At 39.9% G+C, this 21,336-nt stretch overlaps 1 protein-coding gene across 2 annotated transcripts in view; it reads right to left on the bottom strand.

Annotated features, from left to right (window-relative positions):
• bckdhb (branched chain keto acid dehydrogenase E1 subunit beta) overlaps positions 1–21,336 on the bottom strand; it is a 60,665-nt gene extending 39,329 nt beyond the window's left edge. For both annotated transcript variants that reach the window (XM_061080591.1, XM_061080590.1), the window contains exons 1-6: positions 21,120–21,336; positions 20,100–20,177; positions 17,639–17,707; positions 13,892–14,025; positions 11,061–11,216; positions 8,248–8,356 (exon numbers count right to left, since the gene is read on the bottom strand). In XM_061080591.1, coding sequence (XP_060936574.1) covers positions 8,248–8,356; positions 11,061–11,216; positions 13,892–14,025; positions 17,639–17,707; positions 20,100–20,177; positions 21,120–21,315 — 742 coding nt within the window. In that variant the 5' untranslated portion in view covers positions 21,316–21,336. The remainder of the gene's footprint in view (positions 1–8,247; positions 8,357–11,060; positions 11,217–13,891; positions 14,026–17,638; positions 17,708–20,099; positions 20,178–21,119) is intronic.

Here is a 21,336-nt window from a genome sequence, read left to right as displayed (position 1 = left end):
TTAGACTCTAGAACATTTTAACTGGCCAATTTTCTAAATCCTTTTCGCGCTTTTTCCAGAACCTCATCCCTCATCAGAGGCCAAGTGTACTTTCATCAGCAAAAACGAGAGCATGATCTAATAGATACAATTCTGCCAGATACAAGCTCAGAGCTCTGACTTATTCTGACAACAAAATATTGGTGGGATGGGATATCACTCAGAAAAGGGGCCAAATAAACAGAGCAGCGCTCCAAGAAAATGGGGGGCCTTGCAGTCAGCCTCTTTATGACCTCTTTGAAGTCCAAGACAAATTGCATTTAAGTACGTGGTTTGATTAATTGTTAATGTCTTGGAAAACTGAAGCACATTCATGGAAATCATTACAATCGAAAAACTCAAACTGCCATCACTGTTAAACAGGAATCTTATTTGCAATATTTATGCTGCACAGACAACATATAATCACGAGTACACTTGTAATTGTGGTTGAATCTGATTCCCTATTATGGCTATCCCTGAAAAACGGCTAGAGCACAGGATCTTAAAGGATTCTTACATGGCAACACATGAAGTCAAAATCACATTAGTAAGTAATTATACTCTGCAGAGACTTTTCTGGAAACCTTGACACAAAAATTGAGAGTTCGTAGAGGAAAATAAAACAGCTTCATGTTTTCGATGCCTAACTAATGGTAAAACAACATAAAGGGTTTGGGTGAATCATATGCTGCTCCTGGTTTAGGCTTCCAGACGAGACAGAAAATAGGCCACATGGGTGGAATAATAGCACTTTTTGGAATGTAACAGTTAAATTATGAAAACTAGGTTATGGTTTAATAAGAGGAATCACAGTCCATATACCATATGACCATGATGATAGAAACTGTGGCTTTTATCCTTTTCCACACGAGAAAAGAGAGGGCCGCTACAATAAAAAAGATGACTTCATATAATCCAGGCGGATATCATTAGCGTTATGTGGACCTGGCACTAGAGCCGGCTCGCTCTTCGCCTTTAGGAAATCAAAATAACTCTTGAAACACGACCATGAGTAAACACTGTGCAGGATGGATGAGCCGATTTTCATACATCTGTCAAAACATACAGCATTAACAACGAGATAACCAGAAACTAAAAAAGTTTCACAATGTGATAATGGGAATGGAAACTTAAAGTAACATGGACTTGATTTTTCAACCCATATCTTGTCACAGCCTCTTCAAAATGTATCCAATATATTAAATTATTCCAACTGGAAATGCTGCAGAAAATAGTAGAGTGACTTCTCTAAAATGCAGCATATACCTGATGAACTGAACTGATCTCATCACTGCCCCAAGGGGCTAAACAACAAATACAAATGTCAACTAAGTAACAACACAAACAAAAGCAAATCAAAGAACCCTGCTGAACCACATCGGTCTGACTCATGACTCTTCATATTCATAATGATTTTCTCTGACACATATTGAACACTCATGATCACAATGGGACCAGTCTATGTAAACTCATTCTCTCACTCAAGCAGAAGCCAACATAGCTTTGACAGATTGTTAGACCACAGCTGTGAGGTATGAAAGACATTAATACTGACAATACAAGAACGTTTGCATCAAGTATCTTCTTTTTATGTTTGGTTTTATATATTCCATGTCTAGACAAGACATTATAAGTTATAGTGGGCACAGTCCTCTAAGATAGACAGTGTTCATCTAAACCCACAATCACTGTTCTTTTTCTTGTTTCTATTCATGGCATCTTCCATAATTTGAGGGTTTTGGGGTTTATAAACAACGGTCGACAGATTATGATTATCAGGGTCGATATTTTTAGATTATCTGTCTATTATCTTATTGCGGATGATATCAATTTACTTTCAAATATGCTACTTTGGCTTTGACCCAGGTGCCTAGGTTTAGGGGTGGTCTTACTGCAGTGCTTTTATTTTGAAACAGGAAGTGTTGAAAATATTTATGCTTGAATATATTCAACAGATAAGCATTGAAACTATGGTGAAAAAACTTTTCACAGTACATTCCGCTGTGAACAGCTCTTGTTACAAGGGGGGGAGAGAGAGCAGGGATGCTTCCTGCGACTGAGCTGCGGTTTGCAGCAACTCTGCTTTCTGCACCACTACATGGTGCTGTAGAATTGTAGCCTGACGTTGTCATACTCATAATTCTAGTCAGAATATGAGTCTGAGAGTCTGAGTCTATGAGGTGACGTGGTTGATTACGTTACTGTTGATCTTCTGTCCATCATCGCATAAGCCCGCCATGACAATTTGATTGGTCCGAAGAGCTTCTGTTCGCAGATAATTTCTCCCAAACGGAGCGACTCCAGACCGAACTTCCCGACCAAAAATGTTGTGGGCGGAGCTAAGTTCGTCTGGTACCCAGGCTAGTAGAATTGGGAACACCGATCAAACTCAAATTTCAGTAAAAAGTTTTACTAGTTTTATTTATCTGTACTTATTTTAATAAACTTTAGGCAGCTATTTTTTATATTTATTGATTAATTTATTTAAATTTCAAGTCAACTTACAATGAATACTGCCGGGAGATCCCTGCACTTTATATTTTCAGATAATGTTCAAAAGTTCTCTTTTATTTTGACAAACTCTTAAAGGCATTTCAACAAAGTTTTTCATGTTGGAGTTTGTGTTTCTCTAAATTAAATTTTTACAGCAAATGTACATCGGTCTCCTTGATTACTAATAATCGTTTTCTGCCCTGATAAAAAAAAAATTGGTCGATTCCTAATATAGACATGATATATAAAGCTGCTATAATGTCAGTAAACTGTGTGCGACAATTCATTTTTTTATATTTTGGGCAAATTGGCACCATTAGAAATATGCCAAATTAGCCATTGGCAGTATCCATAAGCACTGTTCCCACTGATATGCAGAGAATATCACTAAGGAAAGAAAAAAAATTGACCAATAGCAGGCCTGCTTGAGAGTGCTGACCTGTGAGGGAATGTAGATCCAGAAATTGGCCATGTCAAGACCTGACAATAACAAGTTGACAGCACTAACTAGAAGTGGTTGGTCTGAACACACCAAAAACACATTAAGGAAGCACAAAAGAGCCCATTACGCACATGATGTTTTGCCGTAGTCGAAGACATTTGTGACCACGTTCTTTTAGTTGTTTCAACGCTACATTAAAATGACTGCCTACCCAACTGATACCCTCAGGCCTGCTACAGCTATTGATTGAAGCAAAAAAATACTATTAATTTCTCATATATTGATTTATGTGTGGCTAACCAAATTGATACATTTGATCTAAGGTCTCATTTCATTGCACAGCTGTGAGCAGCACATTAAATCGCCTGCCAACTTGTGCTTGTCAACATCTCTATTTGTCATTTCCTCCAAAGATGCCCCTTAAATGTCTGTGGAATATTTCCCCACAACACACACACAAATCTATCATAGTCAAAATTCTACAAACAACAAAGCTTTTGGGCCTTGGTTTGAGTTTATTTGATAAAAGAGAAGGGAAGTGAGATCCAGACACAAGTGGTCACCAGTGGATCAGTGGTCACCAACCTTTTCAAAAACAAGATCCCTTTTCAAACATAAGTCGAGATCTACCACCCTGACGTCTTCCAAGAAAACTCTGTTAAAGGCTGAATGTACGAGCATAAATATACACAAAGAAACGCAGCTATGCAACTTTATCTATTCAATGCCCAATATTCATATTGTAATCAATTCATATTAAGAGCATCTGTTCATTGCACAATATTTACCTTTTCAATTCAATAATATGTTCTGCAGAGGAGCTGCTACTACTGCAGAACAATGTTTTTACTAACGCTTTGCCTTGAATATGACAATAAATATGACTATTTCCTTGTATAAAAGCAGTCCTGTTTACTCATAAATACAAGTACTATACAGTATGAAGTTGTGCATCTTCTGCTACTATTTCACAACCAAACCTTTTTTTTTAAACAAACAAACAAGCTTAGGTGAAAGTTCACACGCTGTGCCAGTGTGAACAACAGACAAATGACACACAGCTGGTCTCAGTTATCAAGGAGGTTAAAGCAATAGGTTTTATTTGGAGAGACCCAGTACTGAACCTGTATAAAGAAGTCTCAGATGCTATTGTGAAGAGTGCAAAGCATGTCACACTTTGTTAGTATAGTTAGCATGGCTACAATAGTTTTTGATGGTTTGTTTTTTGCAGTAGTCATAAAGCTTGTAGATACAAAGGTCTCATGGATATGTGAGGATAACTTAAGACCTTAATATTTTACTATTTATTTTGATGCTCCTTGAAAAACCATAGAATATTAATCGAGATGTGAAAAACCATGTTCGTGTGGAGTTCTGCTCCCTATGAGTTGATGAATGGAAAAACTTTGGACAGTGATCCCTAACCTTTTTCCATAATTGAAACAATCTCAACAGTCAGCTGTAACATTTCACAATCTCATGTGGCTCTAATCAACGGCTCTTATCAATGCAGGACAAAAAACAAAACAAACAATTGCTTTGAGGCTGCTGGTGCCAGTCTCTTCTGGTTCGGTCTTTCTTTACTATAATGAGCTTGTACATTATCTTCAAGGAATATAAAGGTTGGAGGCCTTTTTCCACAGCAGCCTGTCCAACCAATCCACCCTGAACACTGGTGCTCCCTCCACACAGTAAGGGGAGGGGGAGCAGACTCAGCTTAGCACTGTCAACATTTCCCATCCCATTTAGACGGTCTGCTTCACACTTGTGATCCTGCTGATCACGGTCACATTGTTTGCAGTCAGGCATTTTGTTTGTTTGTCTTGCCTCGCACTTCTAAAAGGCAGAACATTTCCTTTGAATAAAGAAACCAGGCAGGCAGACAGTGGGCCAGTGAATGACACTTTTTACCACAATATTTTTTATTAGTTGGAGTTATTTGCGTACTTCCACAAAGCAGGGAAACATGTGGTACATCTGCTAGAGAGCAACAAATTAAAAGGAGTCAAGTGAGCGTGACACTGAACGGGCGAGTCTGAGGAGGTATGGCACTCCAACCACCCAGGAAAAAAACTGAATCCTGTTGCTAAAATAAGGGCTAGTTCTACTGTTAAAGAGACTCATAATTTGTTGTTTTAATATGTTTGACTGTATTCGTATTTTGAGCATATATTTATATATTTACTGAAAAACTTGCACAAAGGCTCTGGACTTCCGGTTTGCAACAGCATGGAGTAGAAGCAACAAGTTGGTGCTCCTGCCTACGTTTCATATTTCATCCCTTTATCCCTCAATTCCACACCCAAATTGTTCCTTATTTAAATCTTTTCAGCTACACTATTGACGCTTGCCTCCAAATGGCTTTGAAGAGCGGCAGACACGGGAAAAAAGACGACGCAGCAACAGCTAGCTTAACAGTTTAGGCCATATCCACACTACTGGACCAAATTCAGGACCTCCTTCAACGTGCTCAAAACGAAATTTGACCAAGTCCAGTTCACGGTCGAAGATCACGGTCAGCTCGCTTCATGTTCCTACTGTATTGTATATTTATTCTTTCAGAGTCAAAGAAGAAAAGTGAGATGGCACCATTTTTCCTCCCTGGTAAAGTTGTTTCCAACAAAGCTGAAATGTAAACCCAGGGGTGCTTTCTTTTTAGTTGTTTTTTTTCATATGACAATAACAGAGCTGAAAATGACGTGTAAAGAGAAAGGAAGATGTATTTTATGGTAAACACCATCCTGGGGGTCTTTCCAAGTCTTGGTCTTACATGGTTCGCTCTCTATTTAATACTTGCCTTATGTTTCCATTCTATGACTTATGCAGCGAGTTTTGCTATTGCTTTTGTTTACCAACCTACATTTTCAGTTAAGGACAATGGTTAGGCTCCTACATTGTTTGAAGCTGGAACATCAAGGGTTTAAGTCACCCTACTACTGCTATCAATTATCAAGAAATTCAAAGATTCAATTAACTTTTTACAAGAAACTCATATCCGTGGCTCTGACAACTCGCGTCTCATGTCGCGGTGGGCGGGACAGCACTTTAAGTCCACCTTCCAGGTCAAGGCTAGGGGGGGTCTCAATCCTCATAAACCAAAATGTTCCCTTGGAACATCACAGTGTGATATTGGATAGAAGTGGTCGTTTTATCATTGTCCCTGGGGAACCGTATAATACAGGAGTTCTGCTCGCTAACGTGTGCGCCCCCAATGCAGATGACGTGGGCTCTCTTGAGTGGCACTTGTCCTCATTGCCGGATCATCATTCTCGGTGGGAATCTTAACTGCCGGTTGGATCCATTGCAAAATGTCCTTCCTATCCAATTATGGTATTTGTGACATGTGGTGCTGCCTCCATCCAAGCAGGAGAGAGTATTCCTTTTTCTGTCACGTTCATCATACCTACTCCAGGATTGATTACTTTGTATTGACAGATTTGCTCACACTTGCCCACTCCTGCAAATTTCAGAGTATAGTGATATTAGACCATGCCTCCGTAATACTAGCAATGAGCTTCCCTGATCTTCCTAAAGCAAATAAAAACTGGTGCTTCAACCGTACCCAGCCGTTGGACAGCGATTTTGTGAAATTTGTAGAAGAGCAGATAAAATCCCTTTGTCTCACAAATACTTCTCATGCAACCTCAAGCTTGATTGTTTGGGATACTTTGAAACCCTTTCTTAGGGTACAGATTATTTCCTACTCCATGAATTTGAAAAGGAAGGCCAATAAAAAGCGTCTCGATTTGACTAAGCATATTTTATAATTAGACCTGCAAAATGCTCATGCTAAAGACACAGAGTTATAAAAAACAGGCGAGTGGATATCAAACTGAATTTGACCTCCTTTCTTCACCCCCAATTGAAGAACCAGCTTCTGAGAAGCAAGGGTCTATTTTACATGGTGAAAAATCTGGTAAGCTGTTGGCTAAGCAGCTGAGAGGATTTAAGGCAAAACAGTAAATCACAAAACTTGCAAGGGAGAATGGAAGCATTTCCTCTGACCACACCGAAATGAATTACACATCAGGGATTTTTAATTCCAGACTTTAGTCCTCTGAATTCCATAATGATAACAATTTGATTGAGGATTTCTTAAACCAACTGAACATTCCCACGCTCTCTCCTGACAACAATGCTGATGCCAAGATTTTACCTTAAGTTTTGGCCTGCAGATTGGAGAACATAGTACCATCAATTGTATCAGAAAATCAAACTGGCTTTGTCAAAAACACTACTCATACTTTAATACACGCCGCCTGTTTAATATTTTTTACTCAACCTCCGAGTGCAATTCCTGATGGCGTCATCTCCTTGGATGCTGAAAAGGCATTTGACCATGTGGAGTGGAAGTACTTATTCGCCATATTAGAAAAATTCATCTTTGGGTCTAATTTCATCACTTGAATAAAATAATTATATCTGTGCCCTAAGGCTTCAATCCTCACAAGCTCTCAGCAGACCCGGCCTTTCGGCCTGCAGCGAGGTACTCATCAAGGCTGCCCCTTAAGCCCATACTTTTCGATTTGTTCATAGAGCTACTAGCAATCGTATTCCGTAGTAACCAAGACATTTATGGGATTTGGAGGAGTGGAGTTGAACATACGCAGACAATCCTTTGTGCTTTATATCAAACCCAACTACCTCTTTGCCTGCCATTCTGTCAATACTCGCCCAATTCGTCCAATTTTCAGGATATAAACTAAATCTGCACAAAAGTGAAGTTTTCCCTGTGAATGATGAGGCACTTGCGTTGGAGTATACTACCCTTCCCTTTAAGATTGTGGAAAAAGGCTTTACTTAGGTTGGCATTACGGTTTTTAGAAAACATTTCATTCCCTATTTTACCACGTTAAACTGTCTGGAGCGGAGGTCACCTCTATCTTTAATATTGGTGGGCCGAAATAATTCTATTAAGATTAATATTATTCCTTTTTTTACTCACTACTCAGTTATATCATCCTATATCTGGAGCGGCAAAGGTCCCTGGCTGAACAAAGTCCATCTCCAAAAATCTAAGGGCGACGGAGGCAAGTTGCTGCCCAATTCTTGTTTTTACTGCTGGGCAGTTATATCAAAACACTTTTTCCAATCGTCATTTATTGACAAGGCATAGAATTGAAAGAAAATGTGCTATGTTGTGATATGTATTGTAACCTGAATATGAAATATCTTATTGAGATATGAGATTTTGGAAATATCATACAGCCCGAAGAGGAACCAATAAACAAAACTAACAAGGCTCTAATTACTTGTTGACCCCAACACTTCAGTGACAATCCCAATCGTACCTGCTGCTCTGTACAGGATCTTGGGCTCAAAGAAGATACACGGATTCTGGTCAGTGATGCAGGAGAGGAGCAGCCCCTTGGCCTGCACTGGACCACGTGGTATTACAACCTGAGGAATACAAGAAACAAGTCATTCGGTCAACATGTGCATACTGCAGAAAAATATACAGTCCGATTGTGATTTTTCTAAATGTGTATTAATTAGAACAAAAATATTTGCCATTGTATGCTTTTAAGTTCAAAACTGGAGTATGCTGACAACACTGGACCTCAGATGGAGCAAAAAGTGCTGATAGTATGCGCTAAGATTAACATTTATCAGGCTGACCTTTGCTGAGAGACAACATGTTTATTGCTCTCAGCTGGGGTTACTCACAGTGGATCAACTGTGGCTGTAAACCATACAGACATTTATGTGTTTTTACACATTTTCTTAGTCACATCCTGAGAGCTTGTTAAAATGTGATATGCTCCTTTGCGAAATCATTGACCTCCAAAACCTGGTTTGTTCGAGCTAAGTGCTTTAACTTTGCCTCCTTGGAGCAGAATACAGCTGTGCTTCAACTTCCTGGAGTGGATTGTCACCATGCATGTTATAAATGTTGTGCACTAGACTCTAGAGGACTGTGGCAGTTGACCATGCCCCTGGGATCTCACCACAGCAGCCAGAGATAAACCATTTGGGTTTTAACATTCTTTATTAATCCAAAAACAAACTCGCAAACTCTAAACATAAAGTCTTAGCACTTCCTGCTGGGGTCTGGCTTTGCAGCTCAGTGTCTCTTGTTTGTCCAGAGTGTCTGTCCTCTGTGCGTGTCTCTCATGTGCTTCCTCTCAGGCAGCTCCCCTGCTCCCTTTTCAACCTAAGGCCCAACCAGCTAACAGCTCTCGCCTGCGCTGACTGATCCTCTCTTACAGGTGGAGGTGTTCTCCCAGCTACCTACCCAGAGACCTGAAATGTAATCCTGCTCAATTTCTATAGGTTGCAGCACTTAGGTAACTTATGAGTTTGAAATAGTGTTATGTGGCGCTCTGGTGTTATTTGGAGATTGCATTCACAATGAAAGGACTGTGTGAATAGGTCAGTCACTTATTGAGGAAAAAATTATTGTTGGACTTTTGATCCAGCAGAGAGAACTTTGAAAAATCACCTTCAGTAAAGCTGGAGGAGGACAGAACTGAGCAAAGTTCTACCGAAGCATCTGAAAAATATTTTTTCCATCTGTGGTGAAAGACCAAAAACATAAGATTGGCCAACTTTGTTAAAGCTGCAGACGTCTGTATGCCCACCAATTTGTTATGTCATGGGGGACCGGCAACTCTAGTACAAGTGCACCAATTATGCATGGTCCAGATTAGAAAGTAGTGTGAAATACTTGTGGCGTGCACAGTTTGAGACCGAGAAGCTGCAGAGCAAGTCTAATTTACAACTTTGTGTGTGGGCATAGGTTTTCCTCATACCCATCCTCAGGAAAATGTAATCATAGATAATATAGGCAAGATTCATGAGAACACATGGAAACTATGGAGACTATACAGAAGGCTTGGTGTTGTTTAACACTTGAGGCAGTGAAAGTAGTTCCAGTGAATTGTGTGCTAGTTAAACAATTTGTTCTCACTTGACCTTTTGAAAAAAATTACAACCCCTGAGTCGACTGGGTTACATCATTGTTCTATAAAATCTCTGTTCACACTCTCCAGAGTCAAACACCAGGCTGACATTTAAAGATCTCCAGACACAAAGTGAAGTTTTCACGGTCACTCATTTTAGATGATGGTATAGCCAACACAGCCCAGCTGCTGTCATTAACCTGGATTTATTTTGATTCTGTCAAAAGACATTGCAATCATAAAGTAATAATTAGCTCATATGGCTTTCTGTCCAGCTTACCCAGATGTTTGGGAGAAAAAAATCGAATGTTTCATAGTGGACAAAAGTTTTTAATTTGATATCCACTCTCTCACTTGAAAATAGAGTCTTAAATAATCTGGAGAAGAACAGAATTTAGCACATTTCTCAATGGCAGGAGGAGGAGTTTGGAAGGGACAGTCGAGTTGAGAATACTAACAAGAAGTTGTAGTGAATACTGCGTCACTACATGCCTCAGAAAAGAGTTACAAGACCCACTTTTTTATTCTGTATATAAACAGGATGAGTAGTGAGGAGCCAAATTACTGCTGCCAGCCAACAAAGAAATATGTGGTGGTGGAGGAAATGCTATTTTGGAAAAAAATGTCCTTGCGGGATTAGATAATAGTTTTCATTTAACCAGCCTGTTTTTTTCCTCGTATCTTCTCCAGTGATGCTGACTACAAGGAATTTCAATTTCCATTTCTCAACAGGCAGACTTGTAAAACTCTGAAGCCAAAGTTTTTTTTACCTGCATTATTTTTTTATATTGTACTGTACTGCAGTAATAATTTAGATATTTAATCCGCATCTTATTTATCCTGAACCATATTGATGTATTGTTACCCACTTAATACATCACATAAATCCCCCCTACAGTATACAGTTTCATTATCTAGATTGTGGTGGCCTCCACAATTTCAAAAAGAAACCAGTTTATTTACACTTCTCATAATAACATAAGAGACCTTTAACTTGGTGTGTGCATTGTTATTTGCTATGTGCTTGCTCGCTACTGCATGTTTGTTCTACTGTGAGCTGTGCTCATGATATGACATAAACGGTAATGTTCTGCCAGCGTACATTTTAATATGTATTGGGGTAAGACGTGACCCTGCAAAAGTGTTCGAACAAGAAAGACAAAGAAAAGAAATACAAGTGAGAATTGAACTGCATGTCTGACCTTGACGCCAGGGCAGTGGGCGAAGAAGGCCTCTGGGCTTTGAGAGTGGTAAAGTGATCCGTGGCCCACACACCCCCACGGAGCCCGAATGGTGAGGCTGCCGCAGTCGAACAGGTTGCCAGAACGGTAGCGGTACTTGGCTGCTTCGTTGACTATCTGGAAAGAGATCAAAGAGATTCAGGTTAATAAGAACAATGCAGGAGGTTTCAATGTGCAAAAAGACAATAAAAACATTATAACATCATAGAGTGAAGTTTCAGTGTTTCCCATTAAGTATCCGTCTTTTTATTCGTCCCAACACACCTTCAAAATTAACAAACTTTCTTATAATAACATAAGAGATATCCAATTTGGTGTGTGCAGCTCCATTTGCAGCATGCTCACCAGCTCTGCTTTGCTATGGCCAATTATGTTTTCACCATCCACACAGTCCTCATACTTTCAGCTGCAGTTGTGGCATGAAAATGCAGTTATTATGTCACATAAGACTTTGTTTTTCACTCTGCAGTCTGTGTTCCTGTTTCTCTGAATTGTTTGCGTGTGAGAGTGACCTACATGCACGTTCAACCCAGTTACCACTATAGATTTAAATAATTCTGTGGAAAATGCTAGGTGATTTAACCATTAGTCAAGTTGAATTATTAAGAGATAATCACAGATTTCTTTTAGCTACTTCTACAGTTTCTGGTACTAGTCATTCCTCCCTGAAACTCAGATAGGCTGTTAATTCAGGTTTTATTTTTCTCTAAGGTCGGTTGGACGGCATTATTTTATGTGAGAGCACAGAAAGAGGGGAGCCTGCTCAAGGCCTGACACCAGATCAAAAGCACTGTATCCAAAGCATCACAGCAGCAGTCTGTTAGAAACCAGCTGCATTATCATGTAATATGTTACCTTGATGTAGCAGGGGCTCACATTCATATTGAGAATGACACTAGTGTCAACAAGTATGTATGGTACAGCAGTGCTACCCACTGTCGTGCTTAGCCTGTTGATGCCACATTAATCGTCCTTCTTTCAGTCAGTTGCTACGGAAATTCTCCAGTTGCTTGAGCCAGCTGGACCTACTAGTAACAACTAGGGGGCTGGCCCTCACTGTAAAGGAACTAAATACAATGTTTTTTAATATTATGTATTTTATAGATATATTCTGAATTCTTTGTTTATTTTCTCCGAACAGATGCACTGTTTGAATTTGATGCATATATTTTGAAATGGTGTTGACGGTAGGAGAAATAGTACTTTTGTTTTGAAAAGGTAGTTCCGGTAAACAAAAGATGATCAATAAAATGTTTGTTCAGCACCTGGATGATAAGGGCACAAGGTTTGTGGATATTTTGTTTCTTATTGTATTTAGTATAGACTGAATTCGAAACGTACCTTTGCAGTTTTGCTGCTCACTTGTATTATAAATCTATGCTCTGCATTAGGGCAAGGCATATCAACTTAGTATCAGATCGTAGCATAATGTATTGAGCATAATAACACAGTGGATTAGAGACATAAGTTGTAGCATTTTTCAGTTGGTAGCTTTGTTTACAAGCTTTAACAGGCTGTTTTTGTCTTCAGCTGTTTAAATATGCTGTTTTTAAAACGGTTATGTTACTTTAGGTCACAATGCATGTTGATGGGATATGGTTTGTCTCAGGACTGACAAAAACATGGGTGTTTTTCCGTCCTTTTGTTTTTTCCATCCTTTTACTATTTAGGCATTTTCCAATGCAGTTCCCATTATGTATTGGGTGATGCAAAGAGAAAGTATCATGTTGCCATGGAGTCTGCGAGTTAGTCAGGGGCCTTCTTTGCTAAAGGGAAAAAAAGGTGGAAATATGATGATCATATGGATATGGCATGCTTTGATAAGGTGCTCCTTTAAAAAAAAAAAAACTTGGTCTTTGAGCTACAAGAGAGAACAGGAAAAACTGATATAACTTGAAAGCAAAACGTGTGCTGATTCTGCATGATTTCTGAAGATTCAACATGTTCAATTTAAGTCTTTAGGACCGTTATTAATGCAGCTGAAGACCAATTTCACGTCCATACCGGTAACAAAAAACAAAATCTAAATTTTAGTTAAATAATTACTTGCATTGTTCCAATTTTGTATTTTATTTCAACATGAAAATGACACTACAGAACTGTTTGTATACATTGTAACTGTGTGCGTGTGCGTGTTTGTTGAACAGTTGGTTATTTATGGCTGCATTTTGTTAAAGCAGTATCAACACAAATCTTTCCCCAAAAACACATTTAAAAGTGAGAATGGGCTCAATGCTACTAATAAAAGTATGAGCATTCATTCTCCAATCAATGTTTAAGAGATAGAAAAATCAACATTTCAAGGCCTAAAATCTAGATTATTAGATTTTACTCTATTTAGGAAACCCTCTTCCTCCAATGTCTGTACGATGTCTGTGCATCCTTGTTTTTCCTGCGTTAGGACACTTAGATTGAGGAGTGTTATTTCCTCAACCTGCTCCCCCATATTCCAACTCTGTGTTTATGAAATACCAGGAAAGTACAAGGGAGTGTGATCGATTGCTAAAAGACAAATTCCTCGTGGAGCCGATTCAAAATTAAACATGAAGTTCTGGTCTTGTTCCGACGCTGTAGTAGACTGTGACAGTGTGTCATTAGCCTTGTTTCACGGAACACATTTGAAATTATCTTTTCAGGGAAAGCACTGGTGTAACTAATTACAATAATGAAAAAATGTGCTCTTCTAAATGGAATAGTCGTTTTCAATGCCATAGATTGTACCTGCACCTGTTACAACAAGCCAACGTGTCTGGTGTGAAGAGGGTTGACCAACCAAGGGAGCAAACTTTTACCTGGTCAAAAGCAGGATAGATGTAGTCAGCAAACTGGATCTCAGCGATGGCCGTGGCACCAGCGACGGCTGCACCAATACCAAATCCCACAATACCCTGCTCACAGAGGGGAGTGTTGAAGACTCTGTCCTTGCCTGGAGAGAGAACAGAAGAGAGGAGTCAAAGAGAGATTAAGAAGCTGGAACACTAACAGGAAACTCATGACGACCCGTCTTTGTATCAACAGAAAACACACTCTCACCTGAAGGTCTGGACGAAGGCTACTATCTTTTTTTACAAAGTTTACATTTGATCTGGTTAGTTTTGATTTCACATTGCAATTTAGCAAGATTAAGAGTTTTGACATAGGTATGTCTTGTCGTCATCCACCTATACTTGACATTGATTGGTTTGTGGACAGGCGTACGTCTGACCTCTGTGTGTTGTCCATTCAGCTATTGTATTTGCTAACTTTTTTGAATAAAGAGCATACATTTTTTTAATCTTTCCATTTAAATGGAGAAAATGATTCGACCTGTTTGCTTCGTTGTAACTGTAACATCAAATTTTCCACATCTACCGTTTAACGCTATCTAAACTTCCTGAAATTGGTCAGAAAGTTTGAACTCTTCAAAAAGGAGGAAGGAAACTAGTGGCTACTTATCTTTGAATCAACAGAAAACTTCAGTTTCAAAGTTTAAAGTGAGGACAACTGAATGGGATTATTTATTTGGGACCACTTACCACCAATTGTAGAGGGTGTCTAAGGACAAGCAGGGTTTTTTGATAACAGAAGAAGGTCCATGCTGCACACTTACGCGATGAGATTGCAAAGAATACCCTCACTTAAAATGCCATGCAGTCCTAAAATAAATGAAGTGACAAGCAGATGACACCTCTTAGGCTGTAGCCAACCAAGCCTGTGATGTACACACAACCCTTATGAAGGCAAAACACACACACAGAAACTATTTTTCATTCTCCACCCTATAACATTGCAAAGAACCACAAGAGCGGCTGTCTAAATTTGAACACAATGTGTTATTTTTGCTCTAATCTTTGTGTATTTGCTAATCCAGTTTAATAATGTTTGGATTTTTTTTGTTGGTCTCAGCAGTGACAACTGTGCCATGCTCTGTGCTCACAAAGTTCAATCAGCGACCACAGCACCGCGAACCCTCCGAGGAATGAACAATTACGGATCAAAATGTAGTGCCTACTACTCAGAATGAACCAGCGTCACACACGCGGTTCATGTGAAAGTGAGGGTAAATAAAAACAAGCACTAAATCAACTCATGACAAATAGTACAACCAATAGATGTTGCGTACAACGCAATGTTTAACTGTGAAATGTACTGTTGACTTGATGTTTGTGCCTCAGTTGTTTACATGTTTGGGTAGCCTTTATAGTCGGTGCCTTGTGACACCAGCTCTGCTTTAAGTGCAAAAATGGCTCAACACATTAGTGCGAGGGAGAGTCGCTCACATCACAGAGTCAACATGTGCTGCGTTTTTCAGGGAAACACTCAGAAGTAGCCAGTAACCGGTGACGAATGCATCCGCCTTGTAATATAAAAGCCACTTATGTAGTGCGCAACCTGCATTAACCTCTGTTCTGTACAATGGCTGCGGGTGGCAAGAGGTGTGCAGGGCCCCTTTGAATGGTGAGGGGGATAAAAACAGCTTAGCATCCGTCACTGCTCGCAAGGATGAGATGGAAAATAATGATCCCTCTACAAAAGGTCAACACGTCTGACGTCAATGAAAACAAAAGGCAAGGCCAGCTACTGTAGGATGGATTTGAGATTCCTCGCCAACAAAACCATAGAAAATGAGCCAAAGCAAGAATAATCTATGTCTATAAAAAATAAAAATAATTAAATAACTGTCGTTTTACAGTTTCTAAATTATGTTTTGTGTCACATTCATTTAGTTTAAGAGACGATGGTGTTTGCAGAGTGGTTGTTCACAGATTTACTGAAAAAAGACATTGACCAAATTTGTGCATATATATTTCCATTCATCTTAAATGTGTGAGTGCTTGTGTGTATATATCTATATATTCATACTGAATTTGACAGAGATGTGTTAATAAAAATATACTATTTAGCTGCTTCAGCTTCAGTGTCCTGATTTGGTGCATGCACGACCATCTTGGACACTTGAATCATGAAACAGATCCATTGTTCATTTTCTTAGTAACATCTGTGCTTTTTCTTGAGTTAGACGATTGGTTACATGTATTATGTGAGAAAGACAGATTTATAGGCACAAATACCTAAACAAGATTATTAACATATAATGGAAACTAACAAACTGGGCCTGGAATTACACTAGACCTTATAACAAACTGATATAAACTATAGCAATGAGAAAATCTGTTGAGAAAGATGATCAATCTGTAGGTTTTTTTAAATAAAATATGCAATTTTAAAAAAGTGGTTTCATAAATGAACTAAGAGCAATGAGCACTGCCACAAATCAGCAACCTATTGGATCAACTTTGTAAGGCTTCACTGCTACAGTGGAGAAACAAGTGCAAACAGATCCTAATGATCCTCCAGATAAACAGTGATATGTCAGGGCTCCACAGTGCTTCCATTTTGGTCACACATGTGACCAAATATTTGTGAAGTGCGACTCAACATTTTCCTTGGTCGCTCCGGTCCGGTACACACAGGCCCCGTGCTGGCCCCGCCCCCATTCACTCACACACCGACACACGTGAAGTAGAGATGAGACAGACGAGGAGCTGAATGAGGAAAAGTATGTCGAACAGACAAAACGGACGCTATAAAATTGTTAGCACTGCTGCTTCAGGATGAGAGCAGAAGCAGCAGTTATCATGTGAGAGTCTCCTGTCTTAGTGTTCTTCCTCCACACTCCTGCTGACCTGCACTCACGTTACACCTGAACTAAACACATCAACACTGATCACAAGTTATTAGGGCCTGAACCGTACTGAAGTTTACTTTGAGTGTGTTTGATTCGCTTGAGCGTTCACGGGCCACGTACACACACACACGCTATGCTTTGGTGGTGTTGTCTGTGGTTTATGTTTTATGTATTTGGGAATTTTAATATTTTTAATTCTAACTCAAAATTTCAGACTGAATATCTCTTTTGAATGAAGTTCATTGCTATTTGAAAAGGTGAACATTGATAATGCTATGATATTATCATTGCACCAGCGGTTTAAAATGGTTTCACATTGATGATAATAATATAATTTATCGCAATAATTTCTGGGACAAAATATCGTACAACAAAATGTGTTATTGTGACAGGCCTACCTGAATACATTTTTAATAATGCACCAAGTTAGAGGTATCCCTGTTCAGTTTAAAGCTTTAGTTCTCTGAGAATTTATTTTATATCCAGTAAAAATTTGTATTGTAATCTGAAATATCCTACGAGAATCGATTTTCGAACAAATCAAATTGAAAATAAGAAATTAGCATTGCATATGGGAACTTTCAAGAAAAGGTTTAAAAGGCACCGTAACATTTTGGGGGAGCCTAAATTAGGAGTTGGTGCAGCTAAATGAAACCAATGTAAACAGTTAGTCTGGAGCACTGCATGGCCTTGTTAGAGGAGGTGGTGAGACTGTTCAGTCCTGTGCTGCCATCTAGTGGACATATTCATGTAAAGCAGACCAGAGAACAGGTGGCTGACAATTACAGACTGCAATGGCAACTCGGTGAATTTGGGCTGGTGGTGGTGTGAGTGGGTGGTAGGGGTCAAAAGGTGGAAAAAAACATCTTACCATATTTGTCTCTCAGACCAACTGTGCATCGGAATACTCCACCGAAGGCAACATCTTCCCCAAAGATGACTGTAGATAAACACAAAACACAGTCTGTTATGAAGGTGCATGTTACTCGACACACAATAACTGAACATGGAAAAATATTCAGTAAGCAAAAAATGTTAAGACAAATCAGATGTCCTGCCTATAGCTCTCTGATTGGCTCTCGACAGACATGGCAAAGTAAACAAACCCAGTAACTTGTGTTTCATGTTACTGGAGTTGTCAGGCGGGGCAAGAAGTTTTCATCCATAATACAAAACCCTTTTGTTAACCATTGAGGCAAAAGGTTAGTTTAGATTAGAACTAGTTTATATTACAACCAGCTTGCATTTGTTTTCTGGTTTTAGGTTGTTTTTATTCTATCTATTCATCAAAATTTCCAACAAGTGAACCATGTAGCATCTCACACCCTTAAAGGGGACATATTATGAAAATTCCACTATTTTAGTGCTTCTACACGTTAATTTGGGTATCTGGCATGTCTACCGACCCAAAAACTCTGGAAAAAACAACTCCCGCGATTTGTTATGCTTTCTCTATGTCAGAAACGTCATGCTTGAGTGACTGAGAATGAGCTTCCTTATCGGTCTCTCGTCAAAATGAAATGGGAGCAAAATGGATTAGATTTCATATTTGAAGGCAATGTCCCGGAAAGAATTGGCAAAAGTCTGTTGGTGTGCGCCCTGGTAGGCCCTGGGTTCCTCCCGGGGCTACGCGTGTCTGATGGTCGCTTTTCCATCCCTCGGAGACCCCCATGTCGGAGGCGGGCAGAAGCCTGCCTGCGACAGCCCCAGCGGCAGAGACCCAGCCGCGGTGACCCCGTGTCGGCCTTGTTGCAGGCAGGCTTTGGCCTCCTATCTCGTGGAGGAGGGGGGAGCTTGCTCATTAGCTTTTAAAGGAACAGGCACTCAAAACAGGTCACTCTGAGGAGGTCTGTTTTAGACAGGGTAAAACAGGTGCTGTGTTTTAAATTATCCTTGTGGTATTTTGATCAAAATATGTTACTGACATTTCATTAAGACCCCAAGGAACCATATCAACTTGTGGTAAAATGGGCATAATATGTCCCCTTTAAAAGAAATGTCAGACCGCCTCCAGGTGGTGGTAGTCAGTGATTTCCAAGTCAGCTGATCACATGGTTCCATGTGTTTAGACATTGAATTGCTCTGTTGTCACCTTGATAAGCTTTCATCGCAATTCAAGGCAGATTTTGACACAGTTTTGAAGGTCATTTTAAATCAGACAGATTTTAATTTTCCTCGCTTGTTGTGCAGTGTACAGGGGGGTGAGTCAAGCCATCAGATGCTCTTGACCACTCGTTGGACAGTCTGATGAATTTCTGACTAGGCAGTACAGACCCTCAATGCTGATGTACATCCACTTTACGACGTGAGACATTTGACCCAAAGGCAACAGAGGATTTATAGATGCAAACAGCTGATCGCTACAGTAGGCCTACATCAGCATATACTATGTTTGAAAGAAAGGATGATAGTGAGAAACCAGCCAGGAGGGTCATGAAAGCAGCCACACTGAACAAGTTATGTTTGCCACTGGTAATGACCACCTATGCTAATAATTTCACCTTTGTCTCAGATTGTTTTTTAAATCTATTGGAATTTTGGCAAAGTGGACAGCTTTCAGTCCTACAATACCCATGAACCAGTTACAGATGCTATAGAGAATAAGATAGCCAGAGGTGCAAATAGGAGGAGAAGTTAATTTAAAATGTTTTTTTGTGTGGAATCTGCAAACAACATAATACCTGAATTGCAGAATGTATAAGAAGTTGACCCACAATACAGAAGCAAATTAATTTCAGCTACAGATATTATTTCACATGTTAAACAAAGATCAATATAGTTTATAATGCAGGTGTTCCTCTTAATTGTTAATTAATCTACAACTGGGCAGCTGTGGCTGAGGGGTAGAGTGGTCGTCCTCCAACCTGAAGGTCGGCAGTTCGATCCCCAGTCTGACCCATCTGCATGCCGAAGTGTCCTTGGGCAAGATGCTGAACCCTCAATAGCCCCCCATAGAATAACAAAGTGCTGCAAATAGATGCACTGTATGAATGTGTGGGTGAACGGTGGAATGTGAAACTGTACTGTAAAGCGCTTCGAGTGGTCATCAAGACTAGAAAGCGCTATATAAATACAAAACCATTTACAACTATTTTGACAATAAATACATTTTCTGGATTGAGTTTGTGCAATATGAGGATTCGTTGCTTTCCTCTGGTCACACTAAACACATTGTAAACCTGTAACCTCTGATTTATGAGGCAAACCTGAAGGACAGTTTTTCCTGCAATTTGTGATAATTTACAGTCAAACAGCTAGCAAGACATTCAATTATGCATGACTTAGTGAAACAACAGGGTACTAAAGTTCCACTTCTTCTCATAGGATCCTACCTGCTGTAGGATCACTGGCGAGGGTGTTGTCCAAGGCACTTGTAACAGCCTGGAACATGTTCATCTTGGTTGTTGGTCCTAAAAGTTTCAAAATGAATAAATAAATAGAAGGAACATAACATTTTGAAGGACTTGACACAAGCGACAAATCATAATCAATCACACAATCAGAAGTGACCGTACCAGTTGTTGCAGGTGAGAAAATACATTCCAGAAACTTGACAATGACTTAAAAGGATGGCTCAAACCCTTGTTACAGCAAAGGAACACATAATAATCATAATGACTGGTCTGGATAATCTTTTTGTCAAATGTGTGGGTGTGAGTGCTAACATTCAATTCAAATTTAGTGGAGGATAAACAGTTAACTTATTTGGACCTGCCTAACACTAATAGATAAATAATAGATACTGAGGAAGAAAATGATATACATAATTTCTTTCCTGGTACTTTCTTTAAGCACCCAGATCCAGGCCCATATGACACTAAGGTTTACGCTGAGACAAACTGTCTTCCTTTTCCACTAGCTATCAGGTATCTCTGGAAAAACACAGAATCGACTTTCCCAGGAAACTGACCTGAGAGAAAACGTGCCTAGATGTGTATTAAGTTTCCCAGAACCCAGCAGTGAATAGAACTCATCTGAACCAGCACCAGCATTTGGACCAGAAGGAGTTTTGATTCTTCCACAACACCGTTCTCTAGTGAGAGTTATCTATTTGAAGATGTCTTTGCTACAGTCGTGCTTTTCTAACAAGGTATAACACTGATGCTGAATACCAACATTTCCGTAAACAAACCTACTTTATCTCCGACTCTACAGTAACAACCTTGTCTATTCCGGTTCGACCTCTTAATGCCGACACCGCAAACACAACTCTGTCATTAAACAACAATATGCTCATAACGCTGTTGAGTCATTAGCCTTCATTATTGATAAACTACCGAAACTTCCAGTGCGACACAACTCGCTCACGTTAACGGGAGCTAGCGTTAGCCGGCTAGCAGCTAGCCCCTCACCATGGTTAGTGGGGACGGGGTCAGGCTGGTAGGTGAAGTGCGCTGCGTGTCTCCTCTGTGTCTTCATGCGGGGGCTGCAGCTCGGTGACACCGTGAGCAGCGAGGCCCCGACGGAGCTGTGAGGCCCGCTGCCGGCCCCGAGGAGGGGAAGCTTCACGCTAGAGCCTCGGAGGAAGAACCGTGCGGCGGCCGCCATGACTGTTGGTGTTGCTGTTTG

This window comes from Limanda limanda, chromosome 11 (genome assembly GCF_963576545.1).
Source record: "Limanda limanda chromosome 11, fLimLim1.1, whole genome shotgun sequence".
Lineage (NCBI taxonomy): Eukaryota > Metazoa > Chordata > Actinopteri > Pleuronectiformes > Pleuronectidae > Limanda > Limanda limanda.
The sequence above is the reverse complement of the archived record's forward strand: the minus strand, read 5'-3'. Positions and strand labels throughout refer to the sequence as shown.